General features: G+C 38.8%; 1 protein-coding gene across 1 annotated transcript in view; it reads left to right on the top strand.

Moving 5' to 3' along the window:
- PLA2R1 (phospholipase A2 receptor 1) overlaps positions 1 to 24,589 on the top strand; it is a 138,268-nt gene that overhangs the window by 79,556 nt on the left and 34,123 nt on the right. Inside the window, exons 12-17 of the mRNA XM_027776501.1 lie at positions 8,257 to 8,459; positions 11,436 to 11,581; positions 15,954 to 16,038; positions 18,420 to 18,552; positions 19,106 to 19,141; positions 20,064 to 20,221. Coding sequence (XP_027632302.1) covers positions 8,257 to 8,459; positions 11,436 to 11,581; positions 15,954 to 16,038; positions 18,420 to 18,552; positions 19,106 to 19,141; positions 20,064 to 20,221 — 761 coding nt within the window. The remainder of the gene's footprint in view (positions 1 to 8,256; positions 8,460 to 11,435; positions 11,582 to 15,953; positions 16,039 to 18,419; positions 18,553 to 19,105; positions 19,142 to 20,063; positions 20,222 to 24,589) is intronic.

Raw genomic sequence — 24,589 nt, forward strand, 5'->3', positions numbered from 1 at the left:
TGGCTTTTTTTTTTTTTTTTTTTTTTTTGGTTTTGTCATAGAGCACATGCACTCTCTGGAGAGAGATAGAGAGAGGGAAAAAGTGGGAAATCACCCCCCAGGGAGGATGACTATGCCACAATCCCTTCTCTTCCATTCTCCTCTTAAGCTTTTAGGCATGCATGCACACATACCCAGTGTGACTTTCAGGCTGCCTGGTCCAGGGCTCAAATCATGGTCACCCATGTGAGCGCCCAGCATCTTAACCACCACACCACTTGCTGGCCCCTGGATAGCTCATTTTAAGAGGAGATTAGATTATTTTTTTCTTTAGTAATAATATAAAAAGACTCAAGCCAGCAGGTGGAATGGAGGTTAAGATACAATCCCACATGGCCGGCTGTACGGTTTGAGTACTGGACCTGGTGGCTTGAGAATCATGCCAGGCATATGTGCATGTATGCCCAAAATCCCAAGAGGAGAATGTAAGAGATGTTATGGTGAGGTCATCCCCCCAGGGCATGATTTCTCTTTCTCTCTCTCTCTCTCTCTCTCTCTCTCTCTGTCTCTCTCTCTCTCGTCCTTCTCTGGCAAGCTGATGTGACTTATAACTAATGGTAATAATAATAGTAATAATAACAAAAGATTGCATTGACACAGTTAAATTCCCAGGACTCTCAGTTCTTTAGGGATACATGAGATGACTGGTATCTTTTCTTTCAAAGTGTCTTGAACTTGATGGACCTTATGTTGAGAAATAAAGTTTACACTTTTTATTTTTATCTTTTTATTTCATTTTTTCCATGAACTTTTGGAAAATATGTATGTTGATGTCCCATATGTATTTGCTTTTGTATAAGTGAAATGAATGAAGGAATGATACACAGGATGAGAGGAACTTTGGGCAGTTGAAATATATAAGTGCAGAGTCTTCTATTGCAGCAAATGTACTTCTGTGGTGTGAGATGTCTATAGCAAGGACCATTTTGTAGGGTGGTTATGTTTTCCTCTCAATTTTGAAGTCAATCTAAAACATTTTTTTTAAAGTTTTGTTTTTTGAAAATGTATTTTTTAAAGACTCATACGAGGTCAAATTAAGACAAATTAGATGTCTTAGGTATAAGCATTAGTTTAAGAAATTCATATAGAAATTAGTGAATTTCCATAGTCTAGATGAGAAACATCATAATTTGCTCAAACAATCGTCTTATCCTACAAACCTGTGAATATTATTAAAAGGCAGAGTAGTAAAGTTCCATGGCACATCGTACTGCAAAAAAAAAAAAAAAAGATAAAAGCTCAGGTATCATGTCTATATCCTTTGGAATTTTGTTAGGAATGTCTATATCTGTCAAAATAAATTAATACATTTCGAGTAGACAAAATTCTTGGTTTTTAATGTTAACTTCCTTGGGGCATATTTAGATGTCTAAAATCTGGAATTGAAGCAGCACTCCTTGTCATTCATAAGTTTCTGCTGTAATTTATTTGAGTGGCACTGTTCTTTTTCTCTTTTCCCTGAAGCAAAAATAGTGTCGGGATGCTCGGTTTGGCTGCTCATGCTGATTGACATTGAGTAAATTGTCTCTGAATAAGATGAAAATGTAAATCTTTTTTTGAAGAAAATAGCAATGTAAAAGCCCCTATGTTTCCCTTTTTCTTTTAAATCGCAGCTTGCAGAAACACACCCTAAATCACATTTTCTTCTCTGCCTGTCACAAAAGAATCCATTAGCCTGGTCCCCATGTCAGAATCTTAATCCAGTACAGACTAACTCTATGAATTGACCACTGAACAGGAAGCCTGCAGCTTTTTAGAAACTCAGCCAAGACTCTGTCCCTATGTTACACTAGCAAAATATTCAACCTGTGTTGGAATCACAGTTCTGCCTTTTTTCTTTCTCTCCAACTTTGTGTTATGTTCACTAAAGCACACAAGGAACTACCAAGTGCCAGCTATTATTCATTCATGGCCAGGATTTTTTCATCTACAGCCCCACCTCCTTCTCATATTTTTTTCATAGCAAATTCCAGACATCATATTGTTCCATCCAAATTTCATCCAATATTTCAGTATTTTTCCAAAATGTAGACTCTTAAAAAAAATGTTATTATCACACCTAAAAGTAATTAACTACAATTTCATAACATCTTCAGTTAATGCTCAAATTCCTAAATGACTCTTGAATATTATATAATGGATCTTATGGTTTGTTTGAATCAAGATCCAAATAAGGTTCACACATTGCAATTGGTTAGTGGGTATCTTAAAGTCCATTTTAATCTCCAAGTTTCCCCTCCCCCCATCTTTTATGTTTCTTAAAATTTATTTGTTGATGTCAATGAGTTGTTCCTCCTATAAATTCTCTTACAGCCTAGGCTCTGTTGATCATTTCACCATCACGTTGTTTAATGTGTTATTGTAACCTCTTTATTTCATAAAGTAGACATTTTCTTTTTAAAGAATTAGAACTCAAGTGCTGAATAAACTCAGATTTTTTTGGAAGGGTGATTATATTGGAACTTTGTATTTTTCACTCAATTTTGATGTGAACCTACAGCTTTCTTTTTATTAAAAAAATTATTTTTTAAAAATTGCACTTTTGGGGACCAGCAGTTAGCATAATGGCTATGTCGCTGAACTCCCACGTAGTCGACCGTGGTTCGAGTCCCGGACCCGACCCAGTGCTTGAACTCACGCTGGGTGCGTGTGTCTGTGTGCCCAAGATCCTGAGAGGAGAATGGAGGAGAAGGTATTGCAGTGTGGCCATTCCCCTGGGGGGTGATTTCTCACTTTCTGTCTCTCTGTCTCTCTCTGTTCCCACGAGCGCACGCGCCTGATAGCAAAAACCTCTCAAAAAAAAATTGCACTTTTTAAAGATGCATGCAAGTTGAAGTTAAGACAAGTGAGTTTTTTTGTTTGTTTGTTGTTTTTGTTTTTGTTTTTGTTTTTGTATAAGCACCAGTTTAGGAAATTTCTATAGAAACTGGAGACTTTCCATTGATTCATTAGGGTTTTCTTCATTTATAACTGGGATATTTCTATAAAGAGGTTATTCCTTCTAATCAATTTTTACCCTGTAGTACAATATTTATAGGAAATACAGAATAAATGCTTAATTCTTCTCCTTTGCTAATTTTCAAATTTTGGGGGTTTTTAATTAGCATCTTCCAACAGTGACCAACTAGTTACTATGAAACATTACTGCGAAGTAAGGATTTAACACATATTCAGTATGTTTTGATCCATTATAATTATCCTTACAATGTTCAAATTGCCCCCTCTTAGAGACAGAAATTTCTTCAAGGACTACCTCCTTAGTCCTTTGATAAGATGCTAGTTGTCTTTGATAGTCTTTGTTATCTGGTATGACAAGATGTAAATTTCTGCTCTAGACCTGGAAATATCCATTTTATCAAGGAACCCTTGTTCCTTTTGATGGGAAATGGTATTATTCTAATATCCCAATCTGGCCATATGAGCAGATGGTGATCATTGTTTGCAGTTTATCATTGTTCTAGGCCATTTCTGGGCACATACCTTGGAAGTGTGTGGATGCAAGATGAAACACTTCTTAGTTCAAACTGATACTTTGAAGCCAAATTCAGGACTGCCAGACTTACTTAACCTGTCTTATCTGTGTTCTTTCTTTCATGCTAAAATTTCTCATTATCAAAACACCAGGAAATGCAGCTATTTTTGTTAAAAATAACAACAAATGGACTCTGTGGCCCTTGGTATTTTGAGAGACGTAAAATATTCAGGAGAAATAGAAAAAACAGTTTTGATCCATACTAACTGGTGCCACTGATTAAAGGGAAAGATGATAAATTAGATGCTCATTCAGGGAGAAGCTAATGCATAGAAACTAAAATGTACTTTGTACTTAGATTAAAGACTCTGTAAATGGAGGCTACTCTATGGTAAAAGGAAATTAGTGAGACCACACTTGTTAAAATATTCCAAAAAGATTTTCCAAGTGATACTAGAGTTTTGCAAGGTCTGAATAGAGAAAAGGAAACACTTGTGGTCCCTACTCTGCAGCCATCCATAACTCAGGCTCTGTAACAAGTTTGTTTCTCAGTCTACAGAGACCATCACAGAAGAGGTGTGTTTCACTCATGTGAGATAAATCCGAGGCACATTTTTCCCAATTGTTCCAAGTCAATGGAAATCTTCTGCCAGTGACAATGAAAATAGGATCCGAGTAGAGCAATTCTGACTTTTTTTTTTTAGTTTCCTGCCTGTAGTGAGATGTAAAAAGCCTATCTGGTGAGCAGACTCAGCTACCTGAGCCAGTCCATTTTAACTCATCAGAGTCTGAAATAAGCCACTACATAGGGAAGTATACACTCAGTCTGAGCTCCCTACAACATTTCCATGTTTTCATAATCATGGAAGCAACTGTCATACAAGATAAAGGTGTGATAGTGTTAGATTGTCACGGAAATACTGTGACTACACAAGGGAGGGAAGTATGATGATCAAAATCCACCGGATCAAATCCACTCTAACTGGGAGCAGCTAATGGTATAATGGTTACATTGCTGGACTCCCACGTAGTCAACCACAGTTCAAGTTCTAGACCTGTTGGCTTGAAACTCATGCCAGATGCATGTGCGTCCATGCCCAAAATCCTGAAAGGAGAATGGAGAAGAAGGAATTGTGGTGTGGTCTCCCCCACCAACCCCACCAGTACGCCTGGAGGATGATTTCTCACTTTCTGTGTCTCTGTCTCTCCCACAAGTACACATGCTCTGTAGAAAAATATCTCTCTCAAAAAAAAATCCATACTCCATGAATATTGACATGTTAACAAGCCTTTGTGCCTCAATATTTTCATCTACAAAAAATGCAGACACTAATATCTGCCTCCTAAAATATTTGAAGTTCAATAAGAAAAGACCATCTAAAATGCCTAGCGCAGTGCTGGCAAAAATATAGCACACCACGACCGCTCGCCTTCCCTGCCCGAAGAGCACACTCTTCTCTGTGGAGAAGGTGGTAAGAAGGAATGAAAGGGAAAGTGGGAGGCTACAGAACTTGAGAGGTGAGGATGTGAAAGAGCTGTTGCAGGGAGTGGGAAATAACTAGACAGGCTAGAGAAATAACCATCTAGAAGCACTGACACTCCAACACAGTTCCATCTTGCCCTAAAGCTGCAAATGGATTTGGTGGTTGCTTTTCAAGTATTTGACCAGTCAGGTGGAATGTGGAGGTTTTCCCAGCTGAATTCACTGGTTAGATAGCTTTGTCAAATATAAGAGATAGAAGAGTGAATTAGAATTTCCTTATTGACAGAAAGTTTCACCATTCAGGCAGGAAGAGATGGAAGGGGAGGGACAAGGCAGTTCAGGAGGATTAGCTGAAATGTGAAATTTTCACCATTGAAAAAAAGGATGGTCATTTGTCTTCTCCAATAAGAAGCGATTTGTCATGTCTGAGAATGATTTCTCTAGGAAAAAAACTGCCTCCAATCTTTGCTGCACCCCTACTCTTACTATTTGGCTTTGCAAGCATCCTCATGATACAGGCTTATAAATTTGGTTTATATCTCCCTTAGCCCAGCCTCTCTTTATTACACCACTTTACTGCTTCTTAGGGGCTGAGACTTTAAAATTTGGGTCAAATGTTCCATTAAGTTAACCACTTTAGAATACCAATAACATTTCTACAGCACTTTTCATCTTCATAGCAGTTCACAAACATCTCCTTCTTTACTAATGAAGATGAGTTGAATATCTATAGCATCTAAAACCAAAGCTATTTAATCATTGTCTGATGCGGGAAAGTGAGACAAAATGCAAGACCAACAAAAAAGTATATTACATTCTAAACTTGCTGATTCAAACTTTTTAAAAATTCTTTGAACATGCAGGCAGAAATTCATGACACAAATCCCAGTTTTTGTAATGAAAATGGCCCTAATACAAATAACAGCAACATCTTAGTGATGTTCTTAGTTGTTCATATCTTACATAGTGCTTTTGAGTACATTATTTTATTAGGTCTTTATGAAAACCCATGAGAAGAAAAGGAGTTATGATTCCATATTTTAAATAAGGCTTATTAAACTGCTCAAGATTTGAGTTACTAAATATTTGTGCTGAGACTAGAACCCCAGACTTCAAGCTTCAAGGCAGACATTCTTTCCATAAGGTTTCCCACCTTTACTCTGCAGTAACTAGAGGTGCCACTGGGGCCTCCAAAGGCTGTTGAGAGGGAAGGATGGGGAAATCAGGTGGGCGTGCATATTTTCCCTCCTCTTTCTACTAGAGCAGCTCCACAGTTGGGGGCTTCCTTGTAGGTTTCTAATTTCAATGAACAAGGCCTGCTGCACCTCCTCTATGGTTCATGATCCAGTTGGGTTGTGAGCTGCATTTTAACATGATACTCCACAATGCCTCCATTAATAGCAGGGCAGCTGCATATTATAATCCCTCCCCTTGCCTGCCTCCCATCTCTCCATCTTTAACACAAACGAGCTGTGCTGGGTCGATGGAGCCTTTGTAGGAACCAACTCTACTTTGACTTCCTCTACTTCCATGTATCATACTTAGCAGCTTTCCTCCTATACAGAATTCACCTTTGTGGGACTCTTGGATATGTCGGCATGCACATATGGGGCTGTGGGCTTCCTGTAGGTCGGGACTGTCTGGTCATTGGTGCCTAACACATGATGTGCACCAGGCTGATGGAAGACACAAACACTTGGTCTTCAGCTCTGCACTCTTTTTCCTCTTTCATCAAACTCTTCCATTCCTTTAGTGGAGGCTCTTTCTATGTCTTCTGTCTTCTTTCTTCTCACTCCACTCTTCATTCTCCCTCTCTTTAGTCTTGCCATGAGCATAAAACATTCAAAACATGGCTGACAAAGATAATGCCCGCTACTCCGTATCTAAAGAAATTCAGTCATTACTTCTGAAGGAAAATTAAGCAAGATAAAACAGTACCCAGTACCAAGTGACTACTTTTTTTTTAATTGCTCTTCAGCTCAGAATCATCACAAGTCTTCAGAAGGTTTATGTATAATCCCTTCCTTTTTACAAACCTGCCCTGAAAACTCTTTTCACCCTTCAAAACTCATCTTAAATGTCGCTCACTGCAAATCCTTTACTGATATCTCTGGGCAGGCTTCATTACCCCTTCTGAAGTCTCCTCCAGAACCTTGAACGCACCTGTACTATAGTACTTTACATATTATGTGTATTGGGATTGATTGTTTATGTAGCTATGTCTCACACTAAACTATGAGTCAGGTTTTGTTTTGTTTTATTTTGTTCTTCTCTGTTTAAAAGACAATATACAGCCTAGCCAGGCACATTGTAAATGTATGATTTTTTTTGTGGTTGTTATTGACTGTTAATTTAGTTAATGATCAGCCTGAATTTCAGAGAAAAAAAAAAGGCTCATTCTTATTCTATTTTTGAAATGGGATAGTTTTCTCCTACTCGTTACTGAAATTTGAAGTGTATTTTTTGGGTTATCTTATGAGTTGTATACATTTTGCTAACAAATTTAAGAATCTTAATTTATAAAATATTTCATGTTCAAATGTACAAAAAAGAAAAAAGTGTAGCTTTATTTATAACTATACATAACTATACAGTCTATCACCTTCTAAATATTTCACACAAATTATGAAGGAGAGGAAATGCTCTGTAATTTTGCTTTTTATATAAAAGACTTTCTTCCTCTCGCCTCTCTTCCCTCTTCCCCCACCTTTTCCCTGAAGTCTGCCCTAGTTTCTGTTCCCAAGGTTTTTCTCCATTTTGAGAATCCTTCTCAATCTCTCCATTCTCTCGTGGTTTAGTTTGGCTTTCTGTCGCACACCTTGCAGTCTACCTTGAATCCAATGTTATCCAAACTATGTAATTATTGTTCCCTGCTAATGTAGTTCTCAGAGGATTAGCACTATGCATTTTTTCATTGTTGAAATTTCACAATGCGATTTCATAGCATTGAGTTATGGGGAAATGTCAGTCCCATGTAGAAATAGCTTCTAGTACTATTCATGTGCTATCTGAGCTCACAGTAGACAAGGTCCAAATTTCAGACTTCCCAGTCTCTTTTTTCTCTTTTCCATCTTCTATTCTTTCCTCCAGGGATAAAGAGCAATGAGATAATCATGTCAATAAAGCATCCTTTTCATCTTTATTGTTCTTGCCTGGTTGCTTCATTACGCAATGTCAATTTTTCAGCACTCTAAGGAGCTGTCTACTGAGCACAGACAGTTGTAGTTGTCTGGGATTAAAAGTCCTTGTTTTATGCTTTTAGGCTACAGTGGCGGCTGTGCTGTTATGCGAGGAAGGAGACCACTTGGTCGCTGGGAAGTAAAGGACTGTAAACACTTTAAGGCAATGTCCCTGTGCAAGCAACCAATCAAAAATGGAGAGAAAACTGTGCATGAAGAGAGATGGCCCTTTCACCCCTGCTATTTGGACTGGGAGTCGGAGCCCGGTCTGGCCAATTGCTTTAAGGTGATATGAAGTTACGTGGACATTCTTAACAGTACCGATGTTATTTTAATTTGACCCGTGTACCCCAAATTCTTTTATTTCAGCACCTTTTATTCCTAGAGCAGTGCCTGGCACACAGCAGGTATTTAATCAATATTTGTTGCCTGTCCTTATCCTTTCATTATATTCCAAATCGTTTTAAGTAAAAAATTGGCATGCTCTGGTAGAGGATATTGAAAATTTCCTCAGGAAGATTATTATCTCTTAAGCAGAAATACCAAGCACTGTTATTAATCCCTGGGAGGGGAACACCATGCTGGTTCTTCATCCTGGGGGAGAACTTAAAATACCTTGCCAACACTGTGCACTAGTATTACTATTTCTGCTAAGGTGCCTAGTTCTTGCAGGAGGCTTTGCACAAACTCAGCCATCAGAGTGTAAGTCCAGGGAGATAGAACACTCATATGGCAAGGCAGACAAAGCAACTTTTTACTCGATGGCAGCAAGAAGGAACAGAAGCCCAGAGCCCATAGCAAGCTAAGTCACCAGAAAGCTCATCTGCACAAGTACCACTTTACCCTCAGCTGAGGGACCCTGAAAGCCCTTCACTTTAGGTTTTACACACCAAACACCACTGGGATTACTGTGCCAAAGTGCTCTAAGGAGGAAGAGGACAGTTCTTCCTTATCTCAGGATTAACGTTTTTGTACATTCTGCCTGAGAATCCAAGCTAAAGGAGAAAGTTGGGTTTACCAAGGTCATTCAGGGACCTGCGCTGCAATATCAAGGCCCCAGTCAGTGTTCATATTGTCAAATATATACCAAATGAAAAGGACACTTGTAATCAATATTTGTTGCCTGTCCTTATCCTTTCATTATATTCCAAATCGTTTTAAGTAAAAAATTGGCATGCTCTGGTAGAGGATATTGAAAATTTCCTCAGGAAGATTATTATCTCTTAAGCAGAAATACCAAGCACTGTTATTAATCCCTGGGAGGGGAACACCATGCTGGTTCTTCATCCTGGGGGAGAACTTAAAATACCTTGCCAACACTGTGCACTAGTATTACTATTTCTGCTAAGGTGCCTAGTTCTTGCAGGAGGCTTTGCACAAACTCAGCCATCAGAGTGTAAGTCCAGGGAGATAGAACACTCATATGGCAAGGCAGACAAAGCAACTTTTTACTCGATGGCAGCAAGAAGGAACAGAAGCCCAGAGCCCATAGCAAGCTAAGTCACCAGAAAGCTCATCTGCACAAGTACCACTTTACCCTCAGCTGAGGGACCCTGAAAGCCCTTCACTTTAGGTTTTACACACCAAACACCACTGGGATTACTGTGCCAAAGTGCTCTAAGGAGGAAGAGGACAGTTCTTCCTTATCTCAGGATTAACGTTTTTGTACATTCTGCCTGAGAATCCAAGCTAAAGGAGAAAAGTTGGGTTTACCAAGGTCATTCAGGGACCTGCGCTGCAATATCAAGGCCCCAGTCAGTGTTCATATTGTCAAATATATACCAAATGAAAAGGACACTTGCTTAAAGACAGACTCTAACTCCAGAGAGGCCACAGTCTCATAGATGGCACTCCATTTAAATATGCACATGTGTAACCCTAAATTAAATTCATAGAATAGGAACAGAAATGACTTCCTGAAGCAACAAATTAAACCTTAGAAATGAGTAAATCAAGGCCAATGAAATGACGACGTATGCCCGTTTACAATGGTCTATTGACAGAGCTGAAAGAAATCCATGGTCTTAGTACTAAGATGGGGTACTTTTTCTGTATCATCTGATATATCGACAAATACATAGTATGTTCAATGGACATGGGTAAGATTTATGAATTTAGAGTGATTTAGAAAGAGGTCCCAGAGGAGGCATTTCGATATATAACTTCAAAGATGGAAAGGTGGTGTTGTGGCCAGCAAGACTTGGAAAGCTATTCTTTCCAGTCTCAGCATCAGAGATGTGGCTTAGAGCTAGACAGTAGAGTGCAGAGGCCGAGGCCTGGGAGCTCTGGGTCTTTAGTCCATTATCTTAGCCTTATGTAAAACACAGGTCCTCTATTCAACTCACTTCTTGCTATCATTAGAAACAGCAGAGAATTTAAGCACAGCTGAACTAGTGCACTGCCAGTTCTGCTAAGCCCCTACACCCTAGAAATACACCTGCCCTGTTCCTGGTTCTCATTTCTCATTCCATGCCTTGGATCAGCCAGACTCGCCAATGTTCAGTCTTCCAGAAGACAGTCTGGTGGGATGGGAATCATAGACTCTGGAGCAAGGAGTTCTGAATCTAATCCTAGCTCTGCCAGTTTATAACTGCATGACCTGAAATCTTTAACCTGTCTGAGCCTGCCAGTCTTCATCTTTTGCCAGACATTTATCATGAGACAAATTATGCCAGTCATAGGAGAACTGGGGGAACTCCTCAAAGAACTCGTTTTAAAAACTGAGTTTATCATCTCCTCCTTATGAAGGTATTATGAAGATTAAATGAGCTAATTGTGTGATGATGAGGCACATTCTACTTCAGTAAATATTGTTTCATCATACTAGGTCAAGTTTTTAATATAGAATAATGACAATGACAGTTAACCTATGAACAACACAAGGATTAGGGCACCAACTCCTGTGCAGTTGAAATCCAAGTGCAGCTTTTTACTATCTCAAAGCTTAGCTACTACTAGCCTACTGTAGACCAAAAGCATTACCAATAAAATAGTCAATAAATACATATTTGTATATTATTTGTATTAATATACGATATTTTTATAATAAAGTTAGCTAGAGAAAAGGAAATGTTATTAAGAAAATTATAAGGAAGATAAAATACATTATCGGCATTTACTAAAAAAAAAAACTGTGTAAGTGGACTCATGCAATTCAAATCTTGTTGCTCAAGGGTCAACAGTGCTGTTACTTTCTCGAACAGAATTAAACAGCCTCACCTTTTCCATAACGGTGTTAAATTTCTTTTCTTTTGTTATGCAGGTATTTCATAGTGAAAAAGTCTTGAAGAAAAGGACATGGCTAGAAGCTGAAGAGTTCTGTCAGAAATTTGGAGCTCATCTTGCAAGCTTTGCCCATATTGAGGAAGAGAATTTTGTGAATAAGCTTTTATATTCTAAATTTAATCGGTAAATACTTGTTAATTTTTGAAACTTATAGTCAAATATTACATGTCCCAATAATGGCTTCTTATAGGTAAGTATCCAAAATAGTTGCTTTAAATTCCAAGTTTTATAAACCTAAAACCAACTAACCACTAGTTGTGAATTTATATATATATATATATGCACACACATATATGTATGTATGTATATGTATACCTAAATTTTATACTTATACTTACCCAGTTCTCATTCCATAAAATAGAGAATGAAGCAATGATTGTTTGGGTATTTTCAATCCTTTCTGTGTGTCTCAGATTTTTAGAGATTTGCTACCAACTCAGAAATTATTTAGCCCCGTGGTTTTCAAAGTGTTATCTGAAAATTCCCAAGGGCCCTGGAACCTCAGGGGTGGTAGGAGGCCAAATGGCAGAACTCTTGGCTCCTTGCTCACTGACTCACCAGAGCAACTCCAAGGAGCTCCACTGCAAATTGTTTTCACTATAAACAGAGTTCGTGGAAATTTGTTGTTGTTGTTGTTGTTTTTAAAGAATCCCCCTGATTAAAAGAACAGCCATCAAATCCAAACCCATAATTTTACATTTGAGGGAATGAGCATTCACTTATCTGCATCATCTAGTTAGAAACTCAGTTAAGTTTAAATTGAAGGAAATCTAAAAGGTCTTGTTCTTCCTCCCGCTCAATACAGAAATTCTTTCTACCACATTCTCACTTGGTTATTCACAGTCTGCATAATTTCTTCTGGTTTCAGAATGCCTCTTACTTAGGAGAAAGCCCATTTCATTGCAGAAGGCTGGTTTAAAAATCAACTTTCTAATAAGCCAAAAATCTTTCTCTCTTCAGTTTGGAGCTAGAGCAATCCAGATCAAGTTTAGTCTCTTCAAATATGCATTCAGTGTGAGCCATCAAGTCCCCTTTTGTGTGTGTTCCCATTCCCTTGGCCTCTTTCTCTGGAAGGCTGTTGCCAGTCAGCATATGTTGGAGAATCTCTTCTGAGGAAGGGGCAATTACATGCATAGCTGGTTGGAGAATTCAGTGGACATGACAGACAAAATCCTGCCCCTAAGGCTGCCGTGCTCAAGGCAGCATGTCTCCATGGCTCCACACTTAATCTAATGAAAGCCAATACGAGACCCGAGACTTGGTACTCCACAGCAAACTCTGGAAATCTAGAGTCTCATGAAACACTTGCCTGAATCCCAAAGAAAATGCAGTACTATTTTGTTTTGACGAAAATCCTAAGTTACCTTGTAGGACATACCCATAAAAAAGTTAGCATAAGACTCTGTCAAATTATTCACCTTTAGCATCTACAAAATGATCTCAAAAGTGGGAGTTTTCAGGAACCAGCAGTTAGCGTAATGGCTATGTCACTGGACTCCCACGTAGTCGACCGCAGTTCGCGTCCCCGGACCCGGTGGCTTAAAACTCACGCCAGGCGCGTGTGCGTGCGTGCCCTTATCTGCATCATCTAGTTAGAAACTCAGTTAAGTTTAAATTGAAGGAAATCTAAAAGGTCTTGTTCTTCCTCCCGCTCAATACAGAAATTCTTTCTACCACATTCTCACTTGGTTATTCACAGTCTGCATAATTTCTTCTGGTTTCAGAATGCCTCTTACTTAGGAGAAAGCCCATTTCATTGCAGAAGGCTGGTTTAAAAATCAACTTTCTAATAAGCCAAAAATCTTTCTCTCTTCAGTTTGGAGCTAGAGCAATCCAGATCAAGTTTAGTCTCTTCAAATATGCATTCAGTGTGAGCCATCAAGTCCCCTTTTGTGTGTGTTCCCATTCCCTTGGCCTCTTTCTCTGGAAGGCTGTTGCCAGTCAGCATATGTTGGAGAATCTCTTCTGAGGAAGGGGCAATTACATGCATAGCTGGTTGGAGAATTCAGTGGACATGACAGACAAAATCCTGCCCCTAAGGCTGCCGTGCTCAAGGCAGCATGTCTCCATGGCTCCACACTTAATCTAATGAAAGCCAATACGAGACCCGAGACTTGGTACTCCACAGCAAACTCTGGAAATCTAGAGTCTCATGAAACACTTGCCTGAATCCCAAAGAAAATGCAGTACTATTTTGTTTTGACGAAAATCCTAAGTTACCTTGTAGGACATACCCATAAAAAAGTTAGCATAAGACTCTGTCAAATTATTCACCTTTAGCATCTACAAAATGATCTCAAAAGTGGGAGTTTTCAGGAACCAGCAGTTAGCGTAATGGCTATGTCACTGGACTCCCACGTAGTCGACCGCAGTTCGCGTCCCCGGACCCGGTGGCTTAAAACTCACGCCAGGCGCGTGTGCGTGCGTGCCCAAGATCCCGAGAGGAGAATGGGAGAGAAGGGATTGCGGTGTGACCATCCCCCCTGGGGGGTGATTTCTTGCTTTCTGTCTCTATGTCTCTCTCTGTCTGTCTGGCGAGCGCACGTGCCCTATAGCAAAAAACTCTCAAAAAAAAAAAAAAAAAAAAGTGGGAGTTTTCGACATTTCTCAATGAGAGTCTCATGGAATATTCTGTGAAGAACAAGAGGTATTTTTATGGCCAAATATTTTTGTAAACAATGTACTATTTTAAACATTTGCCAAGTACTTTAGCATAGAAAGGAAGCACTTTCTTAGACCACAAAACCTGTTATTTATTTATTTTTTAAACAACATCCCAGAGAACTGCTAGTCTCTATAGGAAATGCTGACCTGAGGCCAAGGTTCCACACCCAGGCTAATCATCACACTCTCAGGATGCCATTTAACACAGAGCTTTCTGCTTGCACCAAACTGCTGAATCAGACTCTCTGAAGCTGAGGAACAGATTAAGAAGCTCCCTGGTTAATGGGACTGTTATCTAGGGGCAGGCCACAACTCTGAGTGATAGGTGGTGGTTTCTATTGACCCAAGTTATACTCGGTTTCAGTACTTTAGCCTCTTGAAAAACGTACTTGCATATCCTGAGGTTTGCTATTGACACAACCACATGCAAATCACATCCTAACTGGCTCTAAGGGCAGATGTCCATGTCATTTCTATTCTCATTTCTATTCTCTTTGTTATTTCTCACAGTCAAAATTTCCAGAAGGAGTGAGTGCCAATTATCTATTGAATTATTGCTCTTCAACACCACAAAACTGTATAATACATATTTGACCTTTGGCCTGGATTAGCAGTCAAATCTGATGCTTAATGATAGCAAATATACCACAACCTCCCTCATAGTTATGGATGCTGCTACTTCTTCCTATAGCACTGCTTTTCTATTTGTATTTTACTCATTTTTATCTAAAATTATACAATTAATAGAAAATAAATACCAGTTCATCTTCTGGAAGCCAGTATATAGCAGGAAAAATGTAGACCTCTGAATTCAGTGAGGAAAGAGATAAAAGTTCTCAACACAGAGAGAATGATGAAGATTTCCAGCCTATGCCATGGAGACTAATGTAGCTTATAGCAGGCTTAACCCTATGTGGCTCCCTCTCCTTGTCTCCCCACCCCCATCTCATCATGACTGTGGCCACCAAGACACCAGTAATTTCTCAGATTTGCTAAACTGCATTTTATTGTCATTAGTACCATTCAGGCAGAGCAGTTTCAGTGTCTGAGAAGGGCTACTTCAGAGTAAGCTGGCTTCTCTGCAGAAGGAAAGCAAAGTGACTTCTGAATCTTTTACATCTTTAATTCTTCAGAATTTTTCTAATGAAAGTTATCTTCGTGAGACAGTTCATTGTGCAACTGGGCTTTATAGCTTGATGTATTGAGTACTCGGTGGCCTGACATATTTGTACTCTACCTCATAGGAGGGAAGATGATTCTCTGTGGAGCTACTTACCAGGTGTAAGCCAATGGTGACTGCTGAAATTAATCTACTATGGCTCAGGCTGATTTACTGTAGAATTATGTATTTTTGAGATCTGAAAAACATCTACTGTGTAACTTTTATTAAATAGGAATGGTGGTGATTAAGTTTTAGAGAGTACATGAACAGCTGACCAAAGAACAACAAACCAAGGAATAGACAGATAGTATGAGTAGTGTACTAAAGTTAGTAAATAGATAGTAGAGAAAAGTTCTCTAGGGTAGAGGTGTTCCAGACTTTCTTACCAATTGCTTCCATGTCTTCTCCTCCTGATTGAACACACTGCCATTCCTGATGAGAAACGAGAAATAGATCTGAGGCTAATCTTCTCTCAGATCATCTCATATCACAGGGCTTTGCACCTAAGGAAAGTTCAATATATATATATATATATTTTTTTTTAATCAGTCTCACTAGCAGCATCAGTTGTTTCCTGCACACATAAATATTTTAAAATATTGTTAAACCATTTACATAGTGTTGTGAATTTGATGGGCACAGCAAAGGTTTTGCTTCTTTTCTTCATAGGACAGAAGAAAGGCAGTTCTGGATTGGATTTAATAAAAGAAACTTCTGGAATTTTGATTCTTGGGAGTGGTCTGATGGAACGCCTGTAAGTCTTTCCAAATTGGAGAAAAGGAGAAGAATTCCAAACAAGTGGCCCTGGAACCACTTGGCAAACCTACTAAGACAACCTAAAAATGATGACCACCTCTCTCACAATAAACTTCCCTAGAGCTTGGCACAGGAAAGATTTTTAGAAAGATTCTGGAAAACCTTCACTAGTCAGATTGTCCTGAATCCATTATGGAATCTCATCTTGTAAAGGAATGAAAATCTAAAAAAAAAAAAAAATGAAAAGAAAAAAATCCCCCTAAACCACCTCCCATGCGAAGAGTCTTTCTGGCAGAGAAGCACCTATTCTTTAAAATAACACCAGGTTTCCTAGTGCTTCATGCTTTTTCACGTGAGTCTGAGACCTTGGTTTATGTCACCATAGAAAAGAAGACTATTTTGAAGAGCCATTTTTCAGTTTATCTCACTCTCAAAATGACAACGACATCATTCTTACACATGTCACCTCCTTCTCAGTCAGACCAAGTTGGTCCAAAAGGGGGAAAAACTTTGCTTTTCACTCAGCCTCGTACTTGCAAACCTTTGTGAAAGACAGAGAACTATTATACTTTTTTTCAGGTCCAAAGAGGAATTTTCATGTTTTCCTCAAGATGATAGAGGAAAACTGAAGCAGCATCCAAGATGGAAACGAGACTCACCCTAGGGCACATGCAAAGTCCACTTACTCAGTTGCACCTGTGAGGCAGGGAGACTAGCAGGAGCCTGCAGTGAGCACCTGAGACAGCTCCTGTTAATTCGGCCCTTCTTATTCTAAGCGCTGGGATGAGCGCACTCTTACATCCTCTCAGTTCATCCTGAGGCTAACTCAGTGCAGTGGGTTTTAGGAAGATTAACTGTTTTGTCTAAAATAATGCTTGGGAGAGCCAAGATTTACACGCAGGTTGTCTGACACCAAAGCTGCACTGTTACAACATCTCCCAGTTGGCAAAGTGTCAACAGCTAGACTTTGAAGACCAGTAGAGAAAAGCCCAGTACATAGATGGTACTCAAATTGGTGACAAAGAAGAGATTTACAAAAAAGCTATATGCTTCCAGCAGGAAAAACCATAATGATAAGGGTATGCCAGTTAAAAAATAATTATATTTCTACCCCAATACTACTCCTTTAAAAAAGATATCATAATCAGAGATTCTTAGAGATCAGTTAGCCTTGTCCATCTACTTTGCTGATGAAGAAACCAAGGCCCAGAAAACAGAAAAGATACAGGGTCAACTCGCCTCACAAACGCAGTCATCACACAGCACGTGGGTGGTTAAAGTCAATTCAGCACTTGAAAAACAGCATTTTATATAGAGAGGTTGAGAACACTCCATTTTGGTTTAGCAAAACAAACTCATTAGTAATGGGAGAGGAATAGACAATTTGGTTCAAGTAAACGAGATTAAAGGCTTGAAGCAGGGATTATGGTTATTCACCACTCCCTGGTGGACAAAGTGAATTCAAACTAACACAGTTCTCTGAACTTGATGAATTGTTGCATGACTGTGTAGATATGTGAGAAGGACTATAAATGGTTTTTTAAAGTCCTTTCATTTTTCCAAATTTCGTACTCCAATTTTACTTGTGGCCCATCCACTCTTCTATTAGGTAGTCATAAAACAGTTGAGAAGTTGAATCTTTATGTAGTATGCCTGTTGTGTGAATTATATGTGTTATGTGGTCATTTATAGAAAATGCTGAATAGTTTTCTGAAAATTGTTATTAGAGACGAGAAAACTTAGCATATATGCAATAACCTTAACGTCAAAAGTGATACACAGATCTGTCTCATCCTTGAGCCTCTAAGAAGTTGGCCCAGGATCCCAGGACTAGACTAATTCTGCCAATTATTAATAGAAAATAGCACAAGTCCAAGGCCAGCTAGTGGCCTGGTAGTAAAGGTGGCTAGATCCCACATGGCCATTCTATGGTTCGAGTCCTTGAGAAACACTCCAGGTACATGTGCATGCATGCCCAAAGTCCCCCCCAAAAAAGGGGAGAAATGGAGGAAAAGGGGTTGTGGTGTGACAATCCCACGGGGGGGGGGTACTTTCTCATTCCCCCCACTCCTCTCTCTTTGGAAGGCAGCACATAAAAATAGTAGCAATTCAGAAAGAAACTTGCATGTGATTTGTTTCTTCTGGAAAAAAAAGATAACACTCTTTTAAGAAAAGACATCTTTAAGGAAAAAAATGCTAAATATTGATTCGCTTATTCTGCACAAACGTGGAACACACTTTAACTGGAATGACATCCAGACACTTCTGAGGCTTGTTCTAGAAGTCTATAATGATTATGTACAGAGATGCTTTTATTTATCTTTTGAAATGCTTTCTGGGGCATCATCATTAAGGAATAATGAACTTCATCTGCTGCAGGTTGTCTCTTCATTTTTAGACAACACTTATTTTGAAGAAGAGGCAAGAAATTGTGCTGTGTATAAAGCAAATAAAACATTACTACCCTTGTACTGTGGTGCCAAACGCGAATGGATATGCAAAATTCCAAGAGGTAAAAATATCAATAAGGTCTTTATTGTGTGTTTGATGTCTAGTAATCTACTTTCCCAACTGAAGAGCGATAGCGATCTAAAATTTAAGCCCCTATATCACAGCATGAGCAAGCCACATGATGAACCAAGTTGCACTATTTAAGCAAAGAATGTATTAAAGAGAAATGAGAAAAAATGGCACCTGAACAGTATGCCAAGTTTGTCTGTCAGGGATAAGGGTAAAACATCGTGGAATATCTCACTGCATAAGTGCAGTCTGGGAGAAATGTCATTCTGATGTGACAAACAAACAAGTGAGTACTGGAAGCACCTAGCATCGTGAGTGGCGCAGAGTAGGCCCTCAACCAGTGTTCATGTTCTTTCTTCTTTAACAAAAGTCTCTCTGGAGCTTCCTCAAGTATGTTCTCATATTAACTACGTATTCTAAACATTGCCTTTTTTAAAAAATGATTTTTTAAAAGGTAAAGTACAAAATAGTGTGTTTAGAGCTAGAGTAATTCAGAGGCAATGCACCTGTGACTAAAGGGCATATGGTTTCCTTTCACTTTGCAGATGTGAGACCCAAGATTCCACCCTGGTACCAGTATGGTAAGAACTATGCTGGCAGTCCTTGAATTTCTAATTATGTATCACATAAATGTGACTATATCCCATTATGGTATTATTATATTTCTCTAATCGAGCCTTTCTTTGGTTGTGTCAATTTAGAGCTAATTTGTCCAAATAATTAAATTAATAATTATAATCAAATTAATAAATGTGGTCATTAAATATGATTGAAGACTAATGGAGCTGAACTCAATTTTCATGACTTGTGATTTTAAAGTATGTGTCTCCCTCTGACCTTCAAATACTAGAGAAGGTGTCTTATATAAGGTAGACCAAAGAAAACAAGCAAATTATATATTTATATGCATGTGTGCATATATACAAGGGGTCTTCAAAATGCTCATGGAAAATGTGTATTATGAAAAAATTATGCATAGATTTCAAAAATGTTTGCACCAAAATAAACTCATACTTCAATTCCATCTCTCACAAACTCTCAAAGTGGGGACCAGCAGTTAGCGTAATGGCTATGTCACTGGACTCCCATGTAGTCGACCAAGTTCAAGTCCTGGACCTGTTGGTGGCTTAAACTCACACCAGGCACATGTGCGTGCGTGCCCAAAATCTCAAGAGGAGAATGGAGAAGGGATTGCAGCATGACCATCCCCCCGGGGGGTGATTTCTTGCTTTCTGACTCCCTGTCTCTCTCTGTCTTTCTAGCAAGCACGCACACTATAGGAAAAAAAAATCTCAAAAAAAATCCAAAAAACAAAAAACTCTCAAAGTGCTCTTGTTTTGCATGCATGCATGTGTGCATTTGTACATATGTGTGTGGATACAATTTTTTTTAGTGCTGAGTGCACAAATTGCAATTTTGAGGTCAATCCTACATGCCTACTGAAGTTTGCATTACGTCTCTGAAGAGCTTTGCCGTCATTTGCATTGTTCGTTTTTCTTGCAGATGCACCCTGGCTCTTTTTTCAGAATGCAGAGTACCTGTTTCATACCTACGCCTCAGAATGGTTCTCCTTTGAATTTGTCTGTAGCTGGCTGCGCAGTGATCTTCTCACAATTCATTCTTCACAGGAGCAAGAATTCATCTACAGCAAAATAAAAGCGGTACTAGAATATAATTTGTCATGAGAAATTAGAGTTTTGCTCCTTTTTCTATCCTGGGGGATGGTGGGAGTACATTTTTTTTAACTTTAGACATTTATTTAAGTTCTGGTAAAAGATGAGATTTTTGAGAATCTTTTCTCTTCCTATTATAAATATTAAGAGAAAATAATGTAGATACAGTTTTATTAAGCTACTCAGCCATTTCACTTTCCTTCATTCTTTATTATCAACAATGGTGAATAAAGATAGTTTTATTGTTTTGTTAGGGTCATTTGATCATTAAACATGTGTTTTTCAAGAGCCTTCTAAGTAAGGCCTAGAGTCTATCCATGATTAAAATAAATCAAAGTTCCTGTCCTTGTGGAATTTATAAGACCATAAATTTTTAAATTAAGCACTGTTTTTAAATTTGCCAAGACTTGATACAATATACAGAAAATGGAAAGGAGTAGTTTTCCATTTCAGTCTAAGATACAGAAAGACTAGACTTTGTGTGAGGAACTAAGTCAATAAGAAAGGAGCGTGCAAGATCTGTTAAATAATAAAGTAAACTGCCAAGGAACAGTACATTTCAGTGTATTCCTTCAACAAGAATGTACTGAGCATCAAGGTTGTGCTAGGAATGATATTTGTCAAGGAAAGAAAAATATAAGAGACATGGTCTCTGTTTTTTAAAATCTGGAAATGATACGATGTCACAAGTAAAAAGGGAACTGCATGTACAAATGATCATTCATGGCGCAAAAAGGAGGGAAAACCTCACTCTCAACTTGCCCTAGGAAATTTATTTTTTTCTTTCATTTTTTTTTTTTAAGTTTTTTTTTTAAGGTTTGTTTTTTTCTGTTTGTTTGTTTTTTTTGCCAGAAGGTGTATGCACTCACTCAAGAGAGACAGTGAGAGGGAAAGTGAGACAATACCCCCAAAGGGAGGATGGTCACACTGCAATCTCATCACCTCCATTCTCCTCCTGGGGTTTTGGGCACACACACAGGCCTTGCATGATTTTCAATCCATTAGGTCCAGGACTCAAATTGCTGTCAACCATGTGGGAGTCCAGCACATTAACTACTATACCATCTGCTGGCCCCTCACTAGGACATTTTGAAAGGCAAGAAAGTCTTTTTATTTTTCTGTAATTTAACCATATTATGGAATCTCCAAGAACACTTTCTAGCTCTATCATCCTTTTCTGTCTAAGTTGATTGTTAAAATAAAGCTCCGTATCAAAACATCCTGGGCTGGTAAGAGAAAAGTCTTCTCACACAGCTCATGGGACTTTACCATTTCTGTATCCTGTTTGGTGCACTTCTACCCTGTGAGGTACAGGCAGCTCAGGATCGTACAGTATTACGATGGGAAAGTCTAGAACAGAGAGCTTAGGTGACAAATACATGGCCCCACAGAGACACATGCAGAACACCTGCTACATGCAAGATGTTCCCACTGCCCGTTTGTACACTATTTTGCTGTCCTTCCACTCATACGAGTGGAATAGACACTCAACCCAAAACTTTAATGTTTAATATCCACAAATGACATATCATGATGTCAGAAAGGTATTTGTTTATTTTGCAAGACACCAAACTCCTCACCCCAAGTGACAATAACAATAGATTAGGTAAATGGCTGAAAACCAATCCCTCGATATGCAGAGTCCAGAGAGCTGATATTTGGTCAGGACTTAACAATAATGGTGTCAGGCGTGTGCTGAGTACTAACATGTAATGCCATTTAATCTTTTCCAGAACCCTCCCCGAGAACTCTATGATTAGTATATTTTACAGTTAAGGAAACTGACTCTGACTTACAAGATCATTAAAAACCATACACAGTGTAGCTTGTGACAGGACAACAATGTCCAGAGCATATAAGAGTACAGTGTCTTCCCTACATTAAAATGCTATTTCTAGGGACCAGCAGTTAGCGTAATGGCTATGTCGCTGGAATCCCACGTAGTCGACTGCAGTTCGTGTCCTGGACCTGGTGGCTTAAAAACTCACACCGGGCACATGTGCGTGCGTGCCCAGGATCCCAAGAGGAGAAAGGAGAAGGGATTGCAGCGTGGCCATCCCCCCTGGAGGGTGATCTCTCACTTTCTGTCTCTCTGTCACTCTCTGTCTTCCTGGCAAGTGCACACGCCCTATAGCAAAAACCTCTCCAAAAAAAGAAAAAGAAAAAATGCTATTTCTAAAATCCCTACCCAACAGATGGTCACCAGCGCTATCTCAGACATGAACAATAAAAGATTTCTTTTATCTTTTCAACAGACTTAGTTCTCCTAGGAACTATTGTAGGTCTTCTCTCTTCACCTTCCCTCTTCATTGGTCTCCTTATATTTGAGAGTCAGAAAGTTAATGGGGTGGAACTATGGGCTGAGTTTTCCTTATCCTAAATGCTTGGGTCCTAAAGTGTTTCAGATTTTGAAATATTTACATTTCCTTAATGAGATTTTGTGAAAATGAGACCCAAATGTAAACACAAAAGTTATTTATGTTTCATATGCACTTTATACACATAGCCTGAAGATAAATTTTATGCAATAGGTTTGTATTGCAGCATTTTGACTGTGACCCATCACATCAAGTGAAGTATGAATTTATTTATTTATTTATTTATTTTAGTGGTGTCAAGTAGGTACTCAATAAGTTTCAGATTTTGAAGCATTTCTTATTTCAGACTTTTGGACTAGGGATGCTCCCATTGAAGGGATAGTAAAAACTCAGTAGTTTTAGGAGTTTGAAAAGTCCTAGCAATGCCATAATCTAGCTAAGAACTCTGATCCAAATCAGACAAACCTTATGGTGTATCAGGTGACAAGATTGTTCCTCAGACCATGATCCACCATGTTCATATAGAATGTCCTGTCAGTGTTATGGATGAGCTGGTGACTGACCTAACACCCCACTGTGCCATAAAAGACAAGTACTAGAGCATATAGGACATGGGGACTGAGAAAGGGACAAGGGGACTGTCTTATCCTATTAGTGTTGTTAGAACAGAATATCACAGACTGGCTGGCTTTTGTATAAAAATCAGAAATTTATTTCCCACAGTTCTGGAGGTTAGTAGTTCAAGGCAGGTCTTGTGTTTAGTTCACTTCCTGGTCTAGCCCACTTCCTGGTTCATTGCTGTCTGTTTTCTCACTGTAGCCTCCCATGGTGGAAGGAGCAAGGGAGCTCTCTGGGGCCCCTTCTTTCATAAGAGTACTAGTGCCATTCATGAGGGCTTCAGTCTCATTGCCTAATCACCTCCTAAAGGTCCCACCTGCTAGTATTTCACCAGAGGGATTAAGATTTCAACATGTAAATTTAAAGAGAACTCAAACTTTGGTCTATTAGCAAGGTTTCAAGGACAAAGGGTATCAAATTACAGGAAAGAAAGCTGTAGATTTCCAAGCAATTGTTGAGAATTACTTCTGCATAATTCATGGCTATGTTGGATACATTTTTGCTGTTGGTAAAGATGGTGGTATTTATGGTGACCATTTACATTTTATAAGTAAGAAATCCCATACCTAAGAAAGAGTTACTGGGATGAGTCAACTCAAGAGAAGTTATTTTATCTCAGAATGAGGAGCAAACCTGTAAAGGTAATGCCACTCCCTTTTGTGGCACACCTATCCTATAAATGTAGGAAGAACCAGATAAGTAAGTAAATGTTCATGAAATTGCATGTATTTTGTATAGCTCCCCTATGAAGAATAGGGACTAAATTGTGAAAAACAAAAATGCTATTTAGGTCAACTAAAGAAGAACTAGGTACTTACAAGAAAGCTGGATATCATTTTAAAAATCAGAACAGAAAAAATATTTAACAAGATGTTTTCATCTTCAAAAAAGGAGTAAGTCAGTATTTTCTCTCCCATTTTCTGAATAATAGAAGATCACAAGGCATGAGTGGAGTGAATTTTTCAATATTTATTGTTTGAGCAATTTTAATAATCAGATGAGATGCTGAACAAGTAAAAAAGCTACAACCACTGTAGGAGTTGTTCAACATAAACTACTTGACTGACATTTTTACATGTTATGCAATATTTGAACTTTAGGGACCAGCAGTTAGCATAATGGCTATGTCGCTGGACTCCCACGTAGTCAACTGTGGTTCGAGTCCCGGACCCGGTGTCTTAAACTCACGCCAGGCGCATGTGCGTGTGTGCCCAAGATCCCCAGAGGAGAATGGAGGGGAAGGGGTTGCAGCCTGGCCATCCTCCCTGGGGGGTGATTTCTCACTTTCTATCTCTCTGTTTTTTCTGGTGAGCACACGAACCCTATCACGAAAACCTCTCCAAAAAATAAAAAATATTTGAACTGCAAAATGGTAATTTACCATTATTTTTAACATTTCATTTCTAAATACTTCTAAAAA

Source organism: Tupaia chinensis, unplaced genomic scaffold (genome assembly GCF_000334495.1).
Source record: "Tupaia chinensis unplaced genomic scaffold, TupChi_1.0 Scaffold000674_2, whole genome shotgun sequence".
Classification (NCBI taxonomy): Eukaryota; Metazoa; Chordata; class Mammalia; order Scandentia; family Tupaiidae; genus Tupaia; species Tupaia belangeri.